The sequence below is a fragment of the Anneissia japonica genome, unplaced genomic scaffold, assembly GCF_011630105.1.
Source record: "Anneissia japonica isolate Jap-2015-1 unplaced genomic scaffold, ASM1163010v1 scaffold287854_len485379_cov200, whole genome shotgun sequence".
NCBI classification, from domain to species: Eukaryota; Metazoa; Echinodermata; class Crinoidea; order Comatulida; family Comatulidae; genus Anneissia; species Anneissia japonica.
This window is the reverse complement of record NW_022732005.1, coordinates 421,581-443,290: the sequence shown is the minus strand read 5'-3', so window position 1 is coordinate 443,290 and position 21,710 is coordinate 421,581. Positions and strand designations below refer to the sequence as shown.

At 33.2% G+C, this 21,710-nt stretch overlaps 1 protein-coding gene across 1 annotated transcript in view; it reads left to right on the top strand.

Annotated features, from left to right (window-relative positions):
- LOC117115532 (BMP-binding endothelial regulator protein-like) overlaps positions 1-21,710 on the top strand; it is a 56,916-nt gene that overhangs the window by 15,524 nt on the left and 19,682 nt on the right. The window contains exons 9-10 of the mRNA XM_033259372.1: positions 5,674-5,781; positions 13,877-13,928. Of these exons, the coding sequence (XP_033115263.1) occupies positions 5,674-5,781; positions 13,877-13,928 (160 nt within the window). The remainder of the gene's footprint in view (positions 1-5,673; positions 5,782-13,876; positions 13,929-21,710) is intronic.

Here is a 21,710-nt window from a genome sequence, read left to right as displayed (position 1 = left end):
TATATGCCTAAAGCCTAAATCTGATAACTTAGTCCTTGGCGTAATGAGTAGGGCAAAGTACATCCGCTTATTTCAATTTCAGAGCAAATGTCGCTGCAAAAATATCAGCTAGGCCTATAAGTTCAGTTAAGAACGTTTAACATTAAACAGATGCGCACGCGCTACCTGTCAATTTGCAACTTATTGATATGGAAAAACAAGTAATCGATTAGAGTTTACAACATATCTTTAGATATACCACGACGTCAGTGACATGATGTCTTTGAATGCTGTTTTAGAATGATCAGACAACGTCTATTTTGAACAGTTGTGTAGGCGTAGAATACTTTTCGTCGTTTGTTCCATGAATGCGTATAGTTAATGTATCCTGTTTATATCAAGTATTGTATTTTCAAAATATAATCGCATCGGTGTAAAAATAAAATATAACGAAAGTGCTGGCGGGTTGGTTAAAAAGAACAAGCATGTCAAAGGATCACTAGTAATTTAAAAGTTAAATGACCATTAATTATGTTGTGCGTTTAAAAGTGAAAGACTGAAAATTAAAATGACAGTAGTGAAAACATTAACACGAAAATGTATGTCAATATTTTGAAGTCCATATTTACCAAACCAAATTTATAGATGTATTAGCACCTATTATTTTAGGGCCTTTTTGCTGTATTTTTTTATATACATTTAATTAATATTATTATAAAATCCACAATGACTAAAATGCAAAAAGCAATAGAATATGCAGAATATAGGCTACAATTTTTAACTACAACATAAAAATCTATAATTTATAGTAGAAAAGTATCAGTTTTGTTTAACCAATTAGTTGCTTACCTTATCAACGGTTTCAGCAACTGCTTTGGTGAATTACTTCGGGCTAATGAACCATTGATTGAACTGGGTCGAGACTACAATTTTTACATTAAAACATCACAAGGAAACATTGTATCACTATAGGAAATTAACATAAAAATTTTTTAAAAAAGTACATTTCTTGTAGTTAGTGTTATTTAATATATTTAAAGCTGCCTGGGTTAAGGTTTGAAAATATGTCTTAAAACAGTCACTTAAAACATTAAACTGCTAATTTAAAATGATCAAATATTTATCAATTTCCAAGGGAATAAATAACAGCTTTTGTTAATTTACAGACTAAGATTTTAAATGGACTCGCATACAATTAAATGATTATGCAAAGAATATGGACAGGTATTATAAATGCCTCTATATATTATGTGGAAAATGTTTTTATGTTCTGCAATTTCCAACAACTGAAATTGCATAACTTGTAATTGAAAAATTAATTTTTCATAATCTTATCATAGAAGTGTATTCTCTCAACAGCCATTAAAGGGTAGGCCTAAGCCTTTTAATAATGTAAATCGCCACTAATAATTTCCATTTATATTTTCAATATGGATTCCACAATCGCGATAGGCCTAATCGTAACGCACTTGGCATGTTACTACACATTTTACAAACGCGTTTGACAACATTTAATCGCGTTTCCATCACATATGATATTAATCATTTCCTCTAATTACAATATGCGCTTGTTAGATTTGAAGACTTCAAAGTGTTTCAGAAATTATTATTTTGAGATTCAGCAATGAGTCAGTTGTCTGAAACTAGGCTAGGAGACATGCCTTACCAACAGTATTTCTTCTTAATTCATTGTTAACCGTTTCGAAGTCACGTATTGGATTTAAAGTACTTAGTGGCGTTGCAAGACTTACACAATTGGCGCTGGCGGAAGATCCAAACTTGTAGTACACTGCGTTCACACTCACAATTAGTAAAAACAGCCGATATATTACCGGTCTAAGTTTGATAATTTTCAAATTAAAGTGATTTGATTTCTTCAAGAAACTATCCAGCAGTCTTTTATAAGGAGGTCACGGTAGATGGGTTGCCAAAGATTTAACACGTGACTCATTGAGGGCGTTTATTGATGTGTTGAGTCACTGGGATCAAATTATTTTGATTTGGAAGTTTAAAATGATGGAACAATAAATAGCCTACTAACAAAGAATTATGTAATAATAATATTAATATATGTCATTATTATATTACATTATGTCAAGATATGCGCTACATACAAGTTATCAGCTCTCTTTTCATAATGGTTTGTTACAATTGAGGCCTACCAGTCACCTATTTTAGGCTACTTTTGATGGAGAGAGACCACATGAATACAGGGCCTTGTCAGAGGACATAAATATGTGGTCAGATAAAAATTGGACCATAGATATTTTAAAGGCTTCAAAACCTAGGGCTATATGGTCTTTTTTCAGGCAATAGTTCTTTGCATTATTCATTACCGTATTATCCATTGTTGAATCCATATTGACTATAAATACAACATCACGTAGGTTGTGTACATTTTTTTTATTTAGTTGAAAGTTTTAAAAGTACACCGAACTCTAAACGTGTTTATACATGAAAATTCCAATCACAAACTGACAATTTTACGTTGTATGTCAAAAGTAAAGTGTTAGTAAATGTAGCATAACTATTTTCGGACGAGGTCACGTGGTAAATTAAGAGAGTGGGTAAAACTAATATCCGGAGCTGTACACTCAGACAAATCCAGATTGCGTGTTGTAGTTTACTATTGAGTTGACAAGAACCACGTTACTCATATCCGCGGACTGGACAGGTGACATAGTGGTAGAGATCCGTGATCTTAGTAAAAGTCCATGCTTTACCAAACACCTGTTGGAGGAAATTCTTCCTTAGGGTGTCATTTTGTAATTCCTAATTAGTAGCTTTTCCACAAAGTTGACCCAGTAGGTTAAGTCTACTTAAAGACAATTTTTGTTTTGGTGGTGGGGGTGGGGGAATTGTAAAATCGTACATTGCTATTTATTTCTGTAATCTTATAGATGGATTGTTGGCCTATCTATTATGTGTAAATAAAAAAGATCTTACATCAGTATATAATAGTCCTATATATGATTACACCAATATGAAATCTTTAAATTTTTAGCGTGACTTATATCAGCGACTGTGGAGTGTTAGGTATAATGTGAGTTTCACACATGTCTTATATTGTTATCTTTATAATACATATTGAATTTGCACTTATACTCAGAAGAACCATACCTTTGTTGCAGATCCAAATATTTCAAGTAATGAAACACAGTTTTTAAATTCTTCCCTCCAACAATAACATGAAGCGCCACTGATAATTACTTCGGTTTTTTAAATGGCGCTATATAAGTTCTTACCTTATTATTATTATTATAATTACTTTTTAGATTTTAATTAAAAAAAAGCTTCTTAAACACATGAAGGCCTAACTAAATAACTGTTTAACAAGATATGTTTTAGTTGCTTAGAGTTATTTACAATACTTTATCTAGTAACATTGATTCAGCCAGTTAAATATTGTCGTGTTTATGTCTACGACAATTTTGATTAATCAAATTAGAATTCTTTCACGTATATGCGTGTATTAATACGATGGTTTAAAATACACTGAGATAAAACTATCAGAACGTCTGACAGTCAAGGTTAGTTTCTGAGTGTTTTGTGAAGTTTATTAGTTTTACAACAATAGAGGGCGTAATCTACAAACGACTACATTACGCTTGTTTAGATATCGCCAGACTGGGGCTGTTTTGGAAAACAAAATTGTGCAAGTTTCGATAACCTCATCGTTTTATATGCTGCCCTTTTTTGTTCAAAATTTAGCTGACTCCATAACTTTTCTCATTCATTGGTAGGAAGGTTTTGTGAAGTTTATTAGTTTTACAACAATAGAGGGCGTAATCTACAAACGACTACATTACGCTTGTTCAGATATCGCCAGAATGGGGCTGTTTTGGAAAACAAAATTGTGCAAGTTTCGATAACCTCATCGTTTTATATGCTGCCCTCTTTTGTTCAAAATTTAGCTGACTCCATAACTTTTCTCATTCATTGGTAGGAAGGTATATAAAATAGCGCCACCAAACACATAATTAGATTAAGTTGCAGTCACGGCATTGATTAAACCTACTATACTATTTTTATGTTACTCATACTTACAGAGAGATACAGCTGCTTGCCTTAACTGTAAGTTTGTTAATAAGTAAAGTAACCCAGTTCATAATCAAATGCAGGCAATGTGGTCTTGACCCTTGGGGACACGAAGCAGCCATAATGTACATCACCCCAGGTGCAGAATTTGGCAGGACACCAGAAAATAATCCCCTGGTGTTGTTTTTTTTCTACTGTGTTCTTCAGCATGAAAATTGGAACCATGGCGAAAATACCTCTTCCAAAAATGAAATGAAACAAGTGGCAGAACAAATCTTTAAGATTCAGCGCACGTTATTACTTTAGATAAGCCTCTTTCATCACGTTGCACATTTATATGTATAGGGAGTTTTTTTTTTTTGTTTTTTTTTTCAGTTTTATCAATATTAGGATAGGCGGCGCCTGAGTCCTGGGATGGCTGAGACTCAACTGGTGCTGGACAGGGTAGCCTACATATTGACAGATAGATCCCTGGTCAGAGACGAGAGCGTATCACCATACTACGGTTTGGGTGCTGGCTTTTTTAGTTGTTTTTGCGCATAGAGACCCTCGTATTTTGCGCGGTATAAATGCATAACCTTTAACCTTTTACACTTATTTGTAGACGTATTTTAGCTAAGCAAGTACAAATAAATCAAGAATAATGATTTTTATAGCCTTTTTTTTCATAAAGTATTTCGAAAATGGGTGATTTTTAGTCCCACGCTTGATTTCTATCGCAACGCTCCAGATACGATAAAAGCAATTCACCGATAATGAAACCTTGTACTAGTTTTAATTACCATTGAATTCAATAGTAATACTAGTAACAATAGCACAACTGGAACTTATCTATTAAGATTTTAGGATTTTTATTATTGTTAAATTTGTGTAAATTCGGAAGTGTATATTGGGTTTTAAGGAGTTATTCAGTTAATGTCTGACAGGTGTAGGATTTCAATTGTAACCAATGATTTATTATTTGAATCCTTTTATTAGTGCTCTCAGAAATAACAATGGCAGTCAAATGAGCATTAGGCCATTTATGGGAAAATATTAAAAATAAAAAAGGGTAAATCACTTTGAAAACTGAAATAAAATGTTATTGTTTTTTTTTTTTCTAAAATGATGACTCACGAAACTAACAAAATGAGGCAGACATACATTGTAGTACAGGATAAAAGAAAACCTACATTTATTATTGTACGTTGTAGGCCTATAAATATATACAGTAGTAGGACTAATACTATTGTAGTAATACACTCACACAACGGATATCTGATTCATCCCTACTCACTGTTTTTTTTTGGGGTTTTTTTATCGATATAATTATCATTGCAGTTAAGTTCATCTTATAAGAATACTCACCAGCAGGCATAACCCTGGTACAACCAATTTTATGATCAAAAGTAATTCATAATTCATAACAGTTTACAACAATACTTTTTACTGTCGCTCATCCCCTAAAATCTGTCGATATTTTCGGCAGGTCTAAGTGTGTCAATCATATACTATTCTATACGGTACAATTTGTATAATGCAGTTTTTAAATAAATTATATAAAGTATATATAACTAACAAAAATAATAAACACATTATGAGGAACATTTAAGAAAGTATATCAGTAATTTATGAGTATTTTGTTATTTATTTTTAATGTAATTTCTGTCTCTACAGGAAGGGGATACGTGGTCACCAAGTGTATGTGAAGAATGCAAGTGTACCGCTGATGGCGTCCTTTGCAATGTTAAAAAATGCCAATATACATACAGATGGTGCCCTAGAGTAAGTATGCACATTGATATTTAAGCTAAACCATCAAACCAGATGGGTTCGTCGCTGAACAAATTGAAAGTTTATAACATGCTTCATATGTCTTCTTCTTTCCTCCTTCCTCCTTTCCCATCCATTATATTCTCTTTCTTCCTTCTCGTCCACTTTGTTTTCATCGTCCTCATCCTTCTTTTTCTTTTTTACTGGAAATTGTTGATATCGTTCCTGATGATGACATAACTAATCCCAACACGATGGCGTGCATTTCAATACTTGGAGTATGTATTAAACTTTTTCTTAGTGGGGATACCGTCCAATAGAAAGACATAGCTCTAAGCTAGGAGAACACTGCAAGAAGTAGGCCTATAATGACCATTTTCTAGCAGACGGTCTGCCAATTGTAACTTGGATTTCAACCCTCCATTTGAAGCAAGACTGAAAAAGAGACCTAATGTATATACGGATCTCCATGGTTCAGCGCACAAGTAGTGGCTGCCAGTGTAGCCGACAGAGCTTGGTGGTTAAGATGATTGCTTTCCACTCTCAGGATCTTGGTTCTATTCCTATCAGTGTTGCAAGATTTGTTTCTGACGACCAAAAAGAACTCCACTCTCTAAGCCTCATATTGAGACTTAGTTTGAAAGCATCGTGTGTGTATGTTTGTCTTCTGAAAGGGACTGTCATCTACAAGTATACAGTGATATTCGCTGTTGACAAGCTTGGCTCATGTGTGTGAGCCTGAAATATTTTTTTAAAACAAAAGCTATGCTGCTTTTTGATATTTCTATCGCTCATTCTCTTCCTCATATTTACCAGTATATTCATATTTATTATTCAGTTCCTCTTTCTCTCATCTATCTCCCTTTTTTCACTATCATCCTTCTTATCCTCCTACTTCCCATTATATATATATTTTTTTTTATTCACAACCTCTTTCTCATTCTGTTTCTCTTCCTCCTCCTCATAATCCGCCTTTATTAATCTTTTCCTAGCCATTCTGTTTTCATTTGCTTTTACCTTCTCTTCCTATTCTTTTACATTCTCTCCTTCTTTTTGTCCTCTTCTTTCTATCTAATCCCTTTACTTTTTCACTTCTCCTTTTTATTACTCTACTTATTATTCTGCAAAATATTGGTGCTCAATTCCTCCCAGTGTTCTCTGTATGTCAGTCTACAATAAAATTTTATTAAATTTATTAGTGCAAGGACTTGTATGCTTCTCAGCCACCTTTTGGCACGCATGTGCCTTTCCAGTATTTTCATTTCTTAAGAAAAATAATGTCATATCAGTGTCTTCAATATGTATATCAAGTAGCATTACAGTGATGTCATGTAGTTCCTTCACCTCATCAGTAATATAATATAGTTTTGCTGTTGTCATGCATGGACCTTATGTCATGGAAAAGGAAACTATAAAAATTACGCTTTGTTGGTAAAAACAAAAACCCACAGTGAGAGTATTTAAACATTTATATAAAGTTCATAATATGCTTCTTCAATGGTAAATATTTCCTACTTCATAAGAGAACGGAAAAAACATTTACGCCAAAGATGGCGGTAATTCCCTGGGAATAACCGGGTTAATAATATTACACTGTTGACTGGCATATAGGAAAACAATGAGAGCACTCAATAAAAACTGAGTTTCCTCCTTCATCATTCTCTTACTTCTTTTTCTATATCTTTCTCCCCAATCTTCCTTCTGCTTTTTTCATGTTTATCTCCTTTACTTATATTTTTCTCTCCTGCATCCCACAAAGCAATCAACCTTGTGTTGGTGAGTCTCTCTTTGTTTCCCTATATGTCATTGTGTTTACAATGTAATGTTATTGACCCGGCTGATACCGGATTTATCCATCGTCTATCTGGCACCTTTCTTTTAAGTATCCTTTCCCTTTTATTGGAAAGTGGTCAATGGTGTAATTTCCGTGTATATTTGCGTGTTAATTTGGTTTCTACTGTACACTCTGTCAGCATTTAGACCTATGTTGTTGCTGTTTTTACTCTTATGAATAGTAATCAAATTAAAGCTGTTCTCCAACTTTTTTTTTCAATTTTACATGTTTTTTCGTTTGTTGTTGTAGTCTGTCTTTAAAAATATAGCTGATTTGGGATCGTATTTTTAGCCATTGTAACACTTCTCTACCTTAATATTCTTATTTGCATACCGTAACAACTCGAATTAAAGTCCAGTGGGCTTAATATTGAAATGAAGCCCATCTCGAATTGAAACCCCTCTTTACTTGGCAAAACTAGCCTGGAAAATGGGCTTCATTTCAAGATAGCATAGGCTTCTTTTCGAGAAGCCAGAAACCCTCACAAAGGTGTTGAGAGGGTAAAAGATCTGACTACTTAAGGAGTTTAAAGCCTTATTTTTCATCATTGTTAGAGCCTAAGAATGTGTGAAAATTTTAATTTTAGTTACATACGAGGTTCCTTGCCCTCTAATAGCGCCACTATTGTTCAAAGTACTGGTACATAAGTTTCCATTCGAATTTAGAACTTCTCTTTAAATATTGTATCTATATGCAATTGGTACCAAAATCCTTGTCACACCAGTTCCAGTAATGTATTAACTTTATTAGGCGTGCTTTATTAAGTATCGCATTAATTTTAATTTGGTTTGGGCTCCATGCATCCGACATTACATGTACGCCTATAAGACATTTCCCTTTGTAGGTCAAACCATGTCTCGTTTCTTTTTTTTTGTTTTGTTTTGTGGTAATTCCACCACCTTAATTCAACAATAACAAAAAATCATTTGCATCAATTCAAATATTGTCTCGTTTCAATAGAAATGTCAGCCCATAAAGTAGTGTTATGATATGGGTCTAATGCTAGTTTTTAGTATTCTTTAAAACCATACCGGTATGATTTTTTTAACAAATTAATTTAAATTGAACATGTTGTAAGTTTCTTAAATTGTGAATTGTTTTAATGATTGTATGTTTAATGAGATGCGAATAAATCAAATCTAAAAGTCAGTAGGCCTATATTAAAAGCGATTTGCACAACAGTTCCACCCGTGTTCTCAGCTTAGGGAGGAAGTGGATCCAGTTTCGTTCCCAATCTCTAGTTTGTCTGTGTCCCTTACTTTTGTATTGTGACGTCACTAATTAGGGTATAGAGAAGTCTGCACGTTGTGTACCGTATGTTTGGCAATTCATGGACCCAGTAATATTTTGTTTGGATTTTTAAGAGTACAGTACTGTAATATACATTATGGTTACTTAAAATTACTTTTAAAAAATCATCGTATTCCTTTAAAATAATATATACCTACATGCTATGAAAATTTAAAACAACTGACACCTATCAGGCAAACTATGACTCTTTTCTTTAAAAACGTTATAAACTTACTAAACTTCCTGTGCGATGAACTGTTATGCTATTTTTGGAATTATTAATTGAAAGTAAATATTAAGTGTATAAGGCCCCATGAAAAAATATTAGTTTATCAACCTATCAAAGAATAAAAACTGATGAGGGAGGGAGGTTTTTTTTTTTTTTTTTTTTTTTTTTTTTTTGCTAACCCCGGCCCCATTTTACAGATGATCACAAGTAAATCAATGGTTAGAGACACATAAAAAGTCATGGGATTGGAGTCAAATTTATATTTTAAAAATATGTTTTTGTTGTACCAGTAAACATATTTGCAAGAAATCCTAAGCTTTTCAGGTGAAAAAAGATAGAAAAAGGACAGTTTGAAATAAAAAATATATGTTGATTAAAAAAAAAAAAAAGAATCAGATTTTTCCCAAAAGTGATGAGGGAGCGGGTGATAAACTAATAATTTTTTTGATTGGGCCTAATATTGCTTGGAATTCAATTTAAAAACACTAAGTAAAGATACAATAGCACCATTTATTTAGCAAAAAAAACAACACTTTTTTTTTATAAGAAAACACTTTATAAGAACACCGAGGTTGCACACTTAAAAAATAATGAGAAAAATAAAAACAAATTGAAGCTTGGTAAATGAGGTTTTTATTTAAAAACTAGAAAAAGCAACAAATCAAGATAGTCACATACAAAAGTGGTAGTGTTTTGGTCTTACCTGTACCTTATGCGTAATAGGTGTGAGATATGTAATGACCTATAATACAGTGCAGTACAGTTTACAATCATAATTTTCTATCTTTAAAAAGTGTGTAAAATAATAAAAAACATATGAAAATTTGACTGGTTCTTATTTTTTTTAAGGGTATTGCATCCTGTACGTAGCAGTAGGCCTCTCATTACGTTAACTCATTCATAGTTAATTTAATTAGAAAATCACATCAATGTCATTTAAATTCGATGAACTATGTAAGAGACGTTTGTCTATGAATTAAAGAGAAACTGTTACAGCTTCCTGACAAGTTAGCGGATCAATACATTGGTCAGGGTCATTCTTGATGCTTGTGTGTGCAATGTTTACCAACCTCAGTTAATATATAATTTCCGAACGTATTAATACTGCATGAAATTCGAAATTGAATAATATCTAAAAAAATATTGATTATTGACCTGGATTTTTTTTTTTTTTTTTTTTCGTTGTAGGAGACATATTATTAGCAATTCCAGTGACTTGTTTTGCAAAGCACAAGACTAAATGCATTCCATCTCTCTTTACCCATACCTAATGTATAGTCCTATCCGGTATGCTGCTATTAGTCTATTTTATCTGATTCTAATAATTCTCGCTAAAAGAAATTTATTAAAAAATAAAACAAAGTAGCAGAACTGATCGGCTTCTGCAATTTAAATTTACTTTAATTGAATTTCTACGTACATTTGCTCGTTGTTAGCTCAAAAGTATATGTTTTATCAATATTCCAGCACGGTGCAATCACTTAATTTTCTGTATTGGTTTAAGCTATCTCATGTACCCGTCAGCGCATATAAAATATGTGATACAGTGGTCTATAATGGCCGTCACTAACTATTTAGCTATAAGAACACCCACACTTTATCACATTTCTCAGTATAGAATACAGATTTTCATTGACTACCTTTCTTCTTAAAAACCGAAAGGTCCACTGATTAATCTCAGATAAGAAAGTATAATACATACTCCTAGTATTGAAATACAATGGCGTGTATTTCAATACTTGGAGTATGTATTATACTTTCTTACCTTTTTTCTTGTATTCCTGTTATAATTAGGCCTATATACATCCACCTTCCGTTGTTTACTTCGGGCTACGCAAGGTTCGCCTGCTTTAAAAGTAGGAAAAAGAGAACTATGTGCCCATTATATTGTGCCTTATACGTCTAATTGATTAACATTGTCAAAGCAGTACGGCGAGCCAAATTGTCATTCGATCGTAAATAGAGATATTTTAATTTTAAATAGAGATATCTTAGTTTTAACTCTCTATTAATAGAGATATCTATTTAAAATTAAGATATCTTTGTTTAAAACTAAGATATCTCTATTTACGATTAAATGACAACTCGGCTCGCCATAAAGTAGAGATAACTTGGAACATTGCCCGACAAACGATGATAACAAGAGAGGGAGAAAACTGAAAAAAGAGCAACTATCGCATAATTTTGGGCTTATTCGACTGGTTCATTTCGTTGAGTACGAATTTTCGTTGAGTATTATTTTCATTCGACTGGTTCGTAAAATAGACTTCGTTGATAACGAAAATTAACGTAACCAGAATGCGTTAATCAGCGTTAAGTTATGCACATGACCAAAAAAAATATGGCCGATTGGTCAGTTTAGCAACAAAATTTGCGTTAATATAATTTATATTAAATTTCAGAAAATAAAAATTATAATATTTACCCACATTGAAGTCAAAAATAATTGTAGGCTAACAGAATTTAAAAACTGGATGAAAACATTTTTTTACGAAAAACCTATAATGCCACAATCTGAAGCAGCCTTGAGTATACGCAGCGTGTATTGCGGCAACTATGCAGCCATTTTGTTTTGTCGAGTATTTTCTATTCGACTGGTCGTCTTCGTTAAGTAGGATTTTTACCACTGCGCAGGTAGCCGTGGTTTGGCGAAGAACAACCAGTCGAATACGGCAAATGTTACAAAGCATACCGGTACTATAGATTGTGATAGAACATAATATCTGAAAAGGTGTATATTTAGCATACAAATTAGCATTATGCTTATGTAGGTCTGGGGTTATCGACACTTACCGGTTTTAAAGCAAATGAAGAGGTCGTATCATAAGTATGGGACCGGCTATTACAAAGGAAATTAATACCGGGGCTTTCATAAGATTGAACTTACTGTACAAGTGATTAAATTTGCCAACAAAGTGAAATGGGTAAAACGAATTAAAATAAAAGGTTAAACTGCTGGTATTGGTATTTAATAGGAAGATGCACCAAACCAACTACCGTTAAATGAAGTAAGTAGGCCGCGAGGACCACCAAAATTATAGTGAACGAGGACCATATAAACGGACCCTCTGAACATTACAGACTATTTCAGTTGATTGACTTCTTGCACACGAGACAGAAAATTGGCTCAAAATCATGGTGGAATGCGTGATGTCTACTGACGAAAGTATTTATGATGATGGTGACTGACAGATAACTGACATTTATGTTGACAACCTATGATTTGTCCAGACCAAAAGGTTCTCCTTCTGGCCTAAATGTAATTAAAACAGGGCCCCAAGCGTAACATTTGCCATAGAACTTCCGCCTCAGGATATGTATCATTTTATTTTCCCCCTACAATACATTTCTAAATCATTAAATGATTAGATTTATCTACAACCAGAAGTGTTTAAAGGTAAACAGTAGCAGTTTGCTTTTTCCTGCCCCGAATAAGCCTAACCACCCGCCTTCTCTTATTTCTTTGACAAGATAGGCTACCTATCTTTACTTTCTTTTTGTGAACGCTTACTGTATATCCTACCAATTGTTAACCGTACTATTAGATTGATTCTTTGACTCCCGTATGTTTGATTCATAATCGCTTGCACACTAGAATCGATAACACTGTTACTCACTTAAACTTACATGGCCTGTCGTTTAATTTTTTCTATTTAACCGTCAGTACTTGAGTGCTTACAATTTCCAGAAAAGAAAAAAAAAAACTTACCGCTTGTTAATAAATTATTAAAGAGAAACGGACCATGGACAGTCTTAAGGACGTGTATTATCATTTGAATTTGAGCTTTTATTACCATTACTTTATTCTGATGCGTTAACTTGATCCTCGAAGGTTAATAGTGTTGACCGTCGATTTGGTTCAGTCATTCGGTCGTATTAACACGCACCGTTGAGGCATCCATCCGGTGGAGTTGTCGCGACTGTTGCAAATGGTCCGTAGCGGATGTCTAATGAAAAAGAAGCAACTTAGTCTTGACTTGTAATAATAGACCCGTAATAAAAAATAAGCGTTTTTTAAAAAGTGAACAGATCCATTAGTGTTCGATCCTTATCAGACCTACGTGTTCTATTTATCTGGGTCACATTCGAAATTACTTTAAGGTCACAATGTTATTTTTTATTAAAAACTATTACAGATCATCTTCTTATCCTTTATCTAATTCTTACACATAAAGACAACACATATTCAGGGCACATATTGAATACGTTTTAAATGTTTAAGGAGGTACCGGTACTGTATTTACACTTAACAGCTAGTTTATCATATAAGGTTATTGTTTCGATACTAGTTTTGACTCTTAAGACAAGGGCGCCGCTAACTTGCTTATTACATGGGTTTTGGTAGAACCACAGATCCTATATACTGTGATAGAACTAAGTCTTCTCTGATAAGAGGTCCAGTGAACACATTTTGGTTCATGTGCACATTAGTGTGCCCACTATATTTTTTGGAATAGTAAGGTGTTACCCCGATGCTATGGTTCATTTATCCCCTGTCGTTGTGGAATTATGTGAAACATAAAGCTACTAAGCGCCTCTTTACAGCTGCTGCATGCAATTCAGCACAATGACGCTGCGAGTTATGAGTTATTTTTCTACCTTCCCCTTTATCTTTAACAACTACCGTATAGTGAACAAGTGCAAGACATAGGTGATTAATCTCAGTACTCTTTTAAAAACCTTGTATGTTTTGTATAATCACGAACCCTATATTATAATGTATGTTAATATTGTTTTAATTTGTAACTTTTCAGAATCAAGAGTTTAAAGTACCGCTGGGGGAATGTTGTCCTCGATGTATGGAAAGTAAGTAAAATCCAAGTTGATTACAGAAATTGTTTATATGTAAAATTAAATAAGCATTAATAATATTCAAGGTAGGCCTAGTACATACGTACAAGGCCTATTATATAATGTTTTGTAATTTTTTTATTTATTCTAAATCAATCATGCAATGGTATGTAATGGTTTGTGATAAAAATGTAACGTCAATAAAATGAGTAGATGGACATTATCACGTTATTCGATGACGCGTGATGATATTCCGAATTGTGAGCAAAATGATGACATTAACTCAATAACAGGAAATTAAGAATGGCTACTATCAAATGTTTCTGTACATTTGACTTTTATTGCTGCGTACATATATCATTTAGGAACCAATGTTTTTATAGTCTTTAGCAGCTTTGTACTTTAATTTGTCGAATCATAGGTACAATTATTGTTGTCGCTTAGATTTGTCGATGTACTCCTAAGTGGGTCAATTTAAACATGGAGTGTTTATATTATAGCAACTACCTATGCTGGTCTATACACTTTTAGGAAGCCATCCGCATCAGGAACATGCGTGCAAAGCTTAGCTACGTCTATTTATATCTTTTATAATGACATCACATGATATACACTTGAGAACAAACCATCACTATCGGAAATTTACGACACCACCACAATCTTAACCTTCACGAACCAAAATCGTAACCTTCACAAAAAATTGTGCTATTTTTTAGGAATATTAAAGGATAAATCAGCCCATTGAAGATTACAAAAAATTGCAAAAGTGATATTCAGAAGTACCTTCACACGTCCTCTGTGAACCTTAACATTTCAAAAACCACAGTATTTTACTTTACGATATTTAGATACATGCTTTTGTGCATTCAGCATCCACTTGGGTGAATAAATACGAGTACGTTTTTTATTTATAATTACTTTTTTTTATTTCACTTTATTTCATCACATGGAATGCACTTGAGAACAAATCAGTACTTTTGAAAATTTACGACATCACCACAATTGTTTGTCGAGTATTCCAGAAATATCTTTTCAAAAATGAAGGACGAAAATATATTGGCATTTTTTTTTCTTTGCGGTTGTCCCGCATTACACTTTTTTTTATAAGAACACATTTTATTAGAACACTGAGGCTGAAATCGCTTAAAAATTCAAAACGAAATAAGAACAAATTGAGGCCTAGGTAAAATGTCAAATGAGGTTTTATTTTTTTTAATAGTAAACCAACAAATCTATCTGAACCTTATTTGCAGTAGTCATTACTATGTAATAACCTTTATAATAGAGTAAAGTAATACAGTATAATGACTATAAAACAATAATTTTCTATGTTTGAAAGTTATGTAAAAATAAAAGCAAAATAAGAACACTTTGAACCTGAAGTCGGCCAAAAAAGCCTGGGCAACTTTTACTGGTTCTTATAAAAAAAATTGTATAGGTTTTATTGAAATATAGTATTTATTATAGAACTACATAATATGCGTGCGTTTCTGTAACGAAATGTTATTAGCAATAAGGTATAGGCCTATGCTTATCGGAAGTTTCATATGCAGTAATCAACTCAATCCACAATAATTTCAGTTATAAAACCACAGTTCATTAGTAAATCCTACATGATAGCGTGCTAATTCACGGTCCCAAGGACGACAGCAAAGAAAAAATGTCAATATATTTTCGTCCTTCAATTTTGAAAGGATTCTGGGATCCTTGACAAACGATTGCACTATTGAAATGACAACATTTTCAATTTTTAAAAAAGTTTTTTTTTTATGTTTACAAACCTTTCATGTTATGTATTGTTTATTTTTTTTTAAATATCTATTATGAATTTTAAAGTGATGCGATGAAAATTTTGACGTTAGATTGGGTTGAATTCGGTGTAAAACAAATCAAGAATTACTCACAAAAGTCGGAAGACTTATTTCTAGTGGGGTCCTTCTAGTGAATTTAACATTCGAGCGGGAGACAATCCAATGCTTCTCCCATTTACTGCCATCTTCAACGTGCACATGGACCATAATTATTGCACAGGACCAACGGCGTAAACGTCTGTACTACAACTGTTAACTTGAATTTCAGCTATCCTGCAGCTAAAACATGAGCAGCAATAGGATTGATCAGGGAACAAACGTCTGAAAGAATATCCATGGTTAAGTGCACACAGGGCCTAGGCCTACCATCAATTTAGCCAGCTGAACTTTGTCGCTTTGCGTTGAGAAGACATACATAAAAGTTGTGACGTCGTTTATATTTTGATTCTTTCACACCTACAACTACTGTACACTTGGCAGTAAAAGACAATGTAGTTTTATGTATATGCATGGAGGTATAAAATACCTCCATGGTATATGTATGTCATAATGAAGCTTAGAGTGGAGCTGTTATTAGATAGGCATATTGATATGGGGGTTACTGTATATGGAATAATATGGTCCAAAGACCTTGGATCGGAATGGCAAGCTTTACCACTAAGCTTAAGCTCCACGACATGAATGACATAGGCCTTGTTCGTCGTCCAAAAAAGAAAATTACTCCCTTCAAAAACTGAGACACTGGGTTGAAACCATAGATATGTGAGGAAACAGCTGTACACTCCCTGAACTTTCTAATGACACTAAATAATAACCGGCTACGGATGAATATCCATTCTAAAGCCTATGGCAAGTCATCTCGCCGTCATGTAATGAATAGAATTCTTGGGCCTACATTGTCATGATCATGGTCATCATCATCATGGTCATGTCCTTATCTTTATCATTGTCGTCATTTCGTCGACTAGTCAAGCGCACGTCAATCAGCCGTATATATGGCGATTTGTGCAGTAAATACATTCTTGTACTTATCATTTATATTTTTATCTTTCTTATCATGATCATTATACTATTATTAATATTATTAACACACTCAATAATATTGCAATTCAATAGGAAATACTACTGGTGTCCGTGCAGTCGTAGGCCGTAGTACCGTACTCGGTGTCTAATGGTAGTCAAATATCAAACAAATTCCAATGACTCTTCAACCCACTTTAATTCGATTTTTCATTTTGTACTCCACAATTCAGTATTGTTATTAATCGCATCACTCTATATCCTTTCTTTAATAGTTGTAGAGTAAGCAGGCCTACTTCATTTTTGCAACAGAGATGAGTACTAGAATATCGGTATTAATATCATTGAAGCTCTACAAACACGCCACAATTGTAACTGAATTACCTGAGGCCAACAACCCTCTAATGTGTCGGGTCTCTATCCCCCTGATTCAATATTTGCAAGTTCAACCACTTTACAAAAGACTGAAACCTATATTCTATTTGCCTAACTCCTTGATAGTCCGTTAAATGAATAAGTTGTTATACCATATTAAAATATAGTATTTCTTTTTTGCAACTGGTATTATTGTGAAACCTAAACCGATTTCAGTGTCATTCTGCGATGAACTTACAAAAATCTAGAATCCGGTTGATATACCTTTTGAAATAAAACATGAAGTTATCCAAATCAGACACAAGTAATATACAAAAAATATTAAAAAGTAAGGGTATGCCCAGGACCTCCTTGAGTAAGATCGCGGCTGCAAAATCCACCCTTCTTAAAACCAGGGAACAGTGCATAGATAAACGTACACAGCATTGTAATAGGCCTATTATGGAACCATTGTAGTGACAGTACCGTACGTTATAAAACGTTTGAGAAATTTTCCTCTTATTGGATTTATAGGCTATTTGAATGGCTTGCCAATTTACTTTAAACAATAAGAGTTAGTGGATAGTTTTTAACATATTGAATGAAGAATGAACCAACACTTTCATCTTTTCACACTATCACTTTCTGTTTTCCCTCACACTCCACCAGTAACTTTCACAAATCGTTGGTTCTTGGCTGTCTGAAAGAAACGTAGAATAGTTTTAATTTGTGAGCGCACACCGTATATAAAATTAAAAATTATATCTGAGAATCCAGTTGATAAATCTCATGGGCTTATTTTAAAAAATATTTGTTTGAACATAGTGGTTTGAGCAATTACTCCCTACCAAATTATTTTTAATTTGTGATGTGTTAAGAACACAAAATCTCAGATTTCGTTTCTTAAGCACCATGTTTTTATTTTCAAACGGTTAATGCATTATTTAAATATTGAAGAACACCATGGATCCGATCCTAATTATTCATTGGACGAAGTACAAACAAATATATGCCCAACGTAGAATTATTTTAATTTCTGATTCGCATATTAGAACATAACATATGAAAAGTTGTTGGTCAAATCCGATAGAGTTTATTTTCAAACATTAAATTAATTGCTTAAAAATTAATTTTTGAAGACCATAGCTCCCATTCTCATTTATTTCTAAAGAAATCTTAACCAATACGCCCAACGTAAAACTATTTGAAGTTTCTATGTGTATACATAGGAACACAACATCGCAATTATGGTGTTTTGATCTCTTAGGACGTTTAATTTTGAACATTTACTGAGTTTGAAAACCATGACTCAGATTCTTAGCAATTGTTGGATGCAATTCAAACGACTACGTCCGACATGGTTCGACGAAGGATTGTGTTAATTTGTAATGTTTTTACCATAACTTCCGCAACACCCAGGATTATGTATTTATCATTATTTGGTGTGTTGATTGATTGATTGATTGATTGATTGATTGATTGATTGATTGATTGATTGATTGATTAATTGATTGATTAATTTGTTGATTGACTGACTTCATTCAGTATAGGCCAATTTAAGTAAAATAAATATATTTAAAAATGCTAAAACATCTTTTAGATTGTTGTTAAGATTCCCAAAACTATTGATATGTTTTAACTTGATTAGTTCAAATATTATAATTATTAATTAGGCCTAGCACAGATACAGTAATAATATTGTTATAAAAATAATAGTTTTACTACCTGTGCTATTAATGATATTGTTTGTTTCTTTTTGTATACCGTACCATATACATTGGCGGTCTTTAAAAAACATTTGTGTTAGAAGGGTTGCCAGCACTTATTCAAATAGAATTTAAATAAAGACAAAATTAATTGTAATGACATTGGCGATACACGTCGTATAATGTGCTTGAAATACTTAAAATGTCTGTCTACGTATTTAGTTCAATAGATAGGCCTAGGTCTTACACCAGCGAGTTGTTGAAACACACAGCTTGGCTCAAAGTTATCGTATAATTATAGACTAAATCTCATTTGTGGTACCATATTGCTTGTGTCCTTATGTAAACATGATTTACAAACAGCTGCTACTTAGCAGTGATGAATGCATTCTGAGGGGATTTTTGGGATTATTTTGTTTCTTCCGTTGTGGGTTGTGGAATCTGTTTCCGAAAGACCCCACATTACAACCATTGATGAAAGTTTCATTGATATGAGCAAGAGTAAAGCTTGGTTTCCATAGAATCGCTCACCCTATCGGCGACAGCCGCTGACAGTTGTCGGGAAGGTTGAACCTGGTTCAACCTTACCGATTGCGTTGCAGACGAATCAGGGTGCACTTGATGCGATCGGGAAGCTACCCCGATAGGGTGATTCTACGGAAACCAAGCTTAAAGTTCAGTCCATCGAAATTTCTTCGACAAAAACCTGTTGTATGCCCATATATAGTCATGATGTGCCTATATATGGTCATGATGTGATGTCATCATGACCATTATTATTTAAGCATGTCACATGTTTTTGTCAAATAAAATTTGATAGTCTGGACAGGACTTAAGGCGTCTACAGTAACCTTGACATTGTTACGAAAGTCACACTGTGACCCCAATATTACATATGTTTTTATGTAGGTTTATTTAACAAATTTTCATGAAAATCTGTAATAGTTGATTTGTTATTAGTATAGGCCTACAGCCAAAACAATAACCCTAACGGCAATCTTATACATATTTTCTTCATAGTTTTTTTCTTAGTACTGGTAAGATTTTTTTGTTGTCTTTTTAATGAAGATTTTAATCTTTAAAGTTATCTATCTGATACTACTAGTGACTAAGAATATTGTTTATGGCTGTGTTCCCTTCCGAATATGATTCATCATTGTGCTACTTTGCTAAACAAATATAAAACAATTTTCTTTTCTAAGTTTTCAGAAAAAGCGAAGATAATGATAAATATCAACCCCATTCTTTTCTTCGCAACGATTTTCTTCTCAGTCACAAATACACACGAAATTAATATCTCTAAGCCTATACAGTCCCGACCTATACACGTACATACATTGATATGCCTTTTAATGAGTTCGGAGGAAAGTTTTGATTTTTGAAGCCTTTCTGGGTGTTTTTACTCCAATAAAATGGAAGAGCAAGTGGACGATCAACATGTTTCTCTTGCCTAAACAGAGAGTGTACTTCAAACGAACTAATACAGACATTTGTAGTGTCAATGAAGCTCTTACCAAACGGAACGTGTTATTAATTAATATTTAGGAATAAGCGCATGTCCCACTAACACGTAAATCTATGTACATTTACACTTTGTAAGATCGCACACCTTCGGCAACTGCATCCATTGGGCGGGGCTTAGTGGAAAATGTTGTTTTTTTTTTTTTTTTATAATGCGTCCATGTTGTTGAAGCATAATCAGACTGCGATGAAGAAGATCACAAGTGAATCACTATGTAACTAATGTGCCAATATCCAGGGTAGCCTATTACGTTTGATATAGTAACTCATGCCAACAAATATTTTCAAAACTGCTTATTGAAGTTCTTTTCACAGGAAGGATTACTAAGTAATCCTATTCTTGTCTTTTTCAAAAAAAAATACACAATTCGTATATAAAAATACATTTGTATTTTTAAAATAATAAATATTATCAAACTGTAACTTGGTTTTAGAGGTTTAACATTGAAATTGTATTGTGTGTATGCTTTGTAAACTTGTTATCCGAAACGTAGAGGTGTGCCACATAAAAACCATCGGTTTATCCGTTGGAATTTAAGTATAAAAGAAGACAAATCTGTAATAGTTTACTGTACATTGTGAATTTTTATTTACTTGCTTCAAAGCTATTGTAACACGATTAACTCGTCTAGAATTAGTGGATATGCTTACTTGGAGTGGGGCTGAGATCACCTTCTAACCCGATGGTTTTTAGGATTTTGTTGAAGAAGACAAGTTCACTCAAACTAGGCCTAATGTGACTGAGTTCATAGGCCTAAGGGCAGCTCATACTTTCGTCTTGTAGGCCCTACTTGATAAATAACATAATGGCTCAACTGTAAGGCTTGAAATAAATATAGATAAAAATAAATATAAATATAAATAAAAAATAAATATAAATAAAAAATATATTCCACAATATTTGGTTTTTAAATAGTGTTTGTGTATGAGGTGGGTCTATGGGGCATGAGTGTCTTGTGTTCTAACTCAAATTTGACTTTCTTGAAGTATTCACGTTAAAATACAATGTATTTGTTATAATTTTTAGTGTTGATCAGGCCAACAAAAATATATATATTCCACAATATTTGATTTTTAAATAGTGTTTGAGGTGGGTCTATGCGGCATGGGTGTCTTGTATTCTAACTCAAATTTGACTTTCTTGAAGTATTCACGTTAAAATACAGTGTATTCGTTATAATTTTTAGTGTTGATCAGGCCGACAAAAAAAAATTCTTGTGTTGGCCACGTTTTGGGAAAATTAACAAAAATGGGTAGGTTTTTTGGGGTTTTTTTTTTTTGGTTTGGTTTTTTTTTTTTTTTTTTTTTTTTTTTTTTTTTGGTTTAACCAATAGTGTGTTTAGGCCTATGCCTTAAAAATAGAAAATAGAAAAAAAAAAACACAG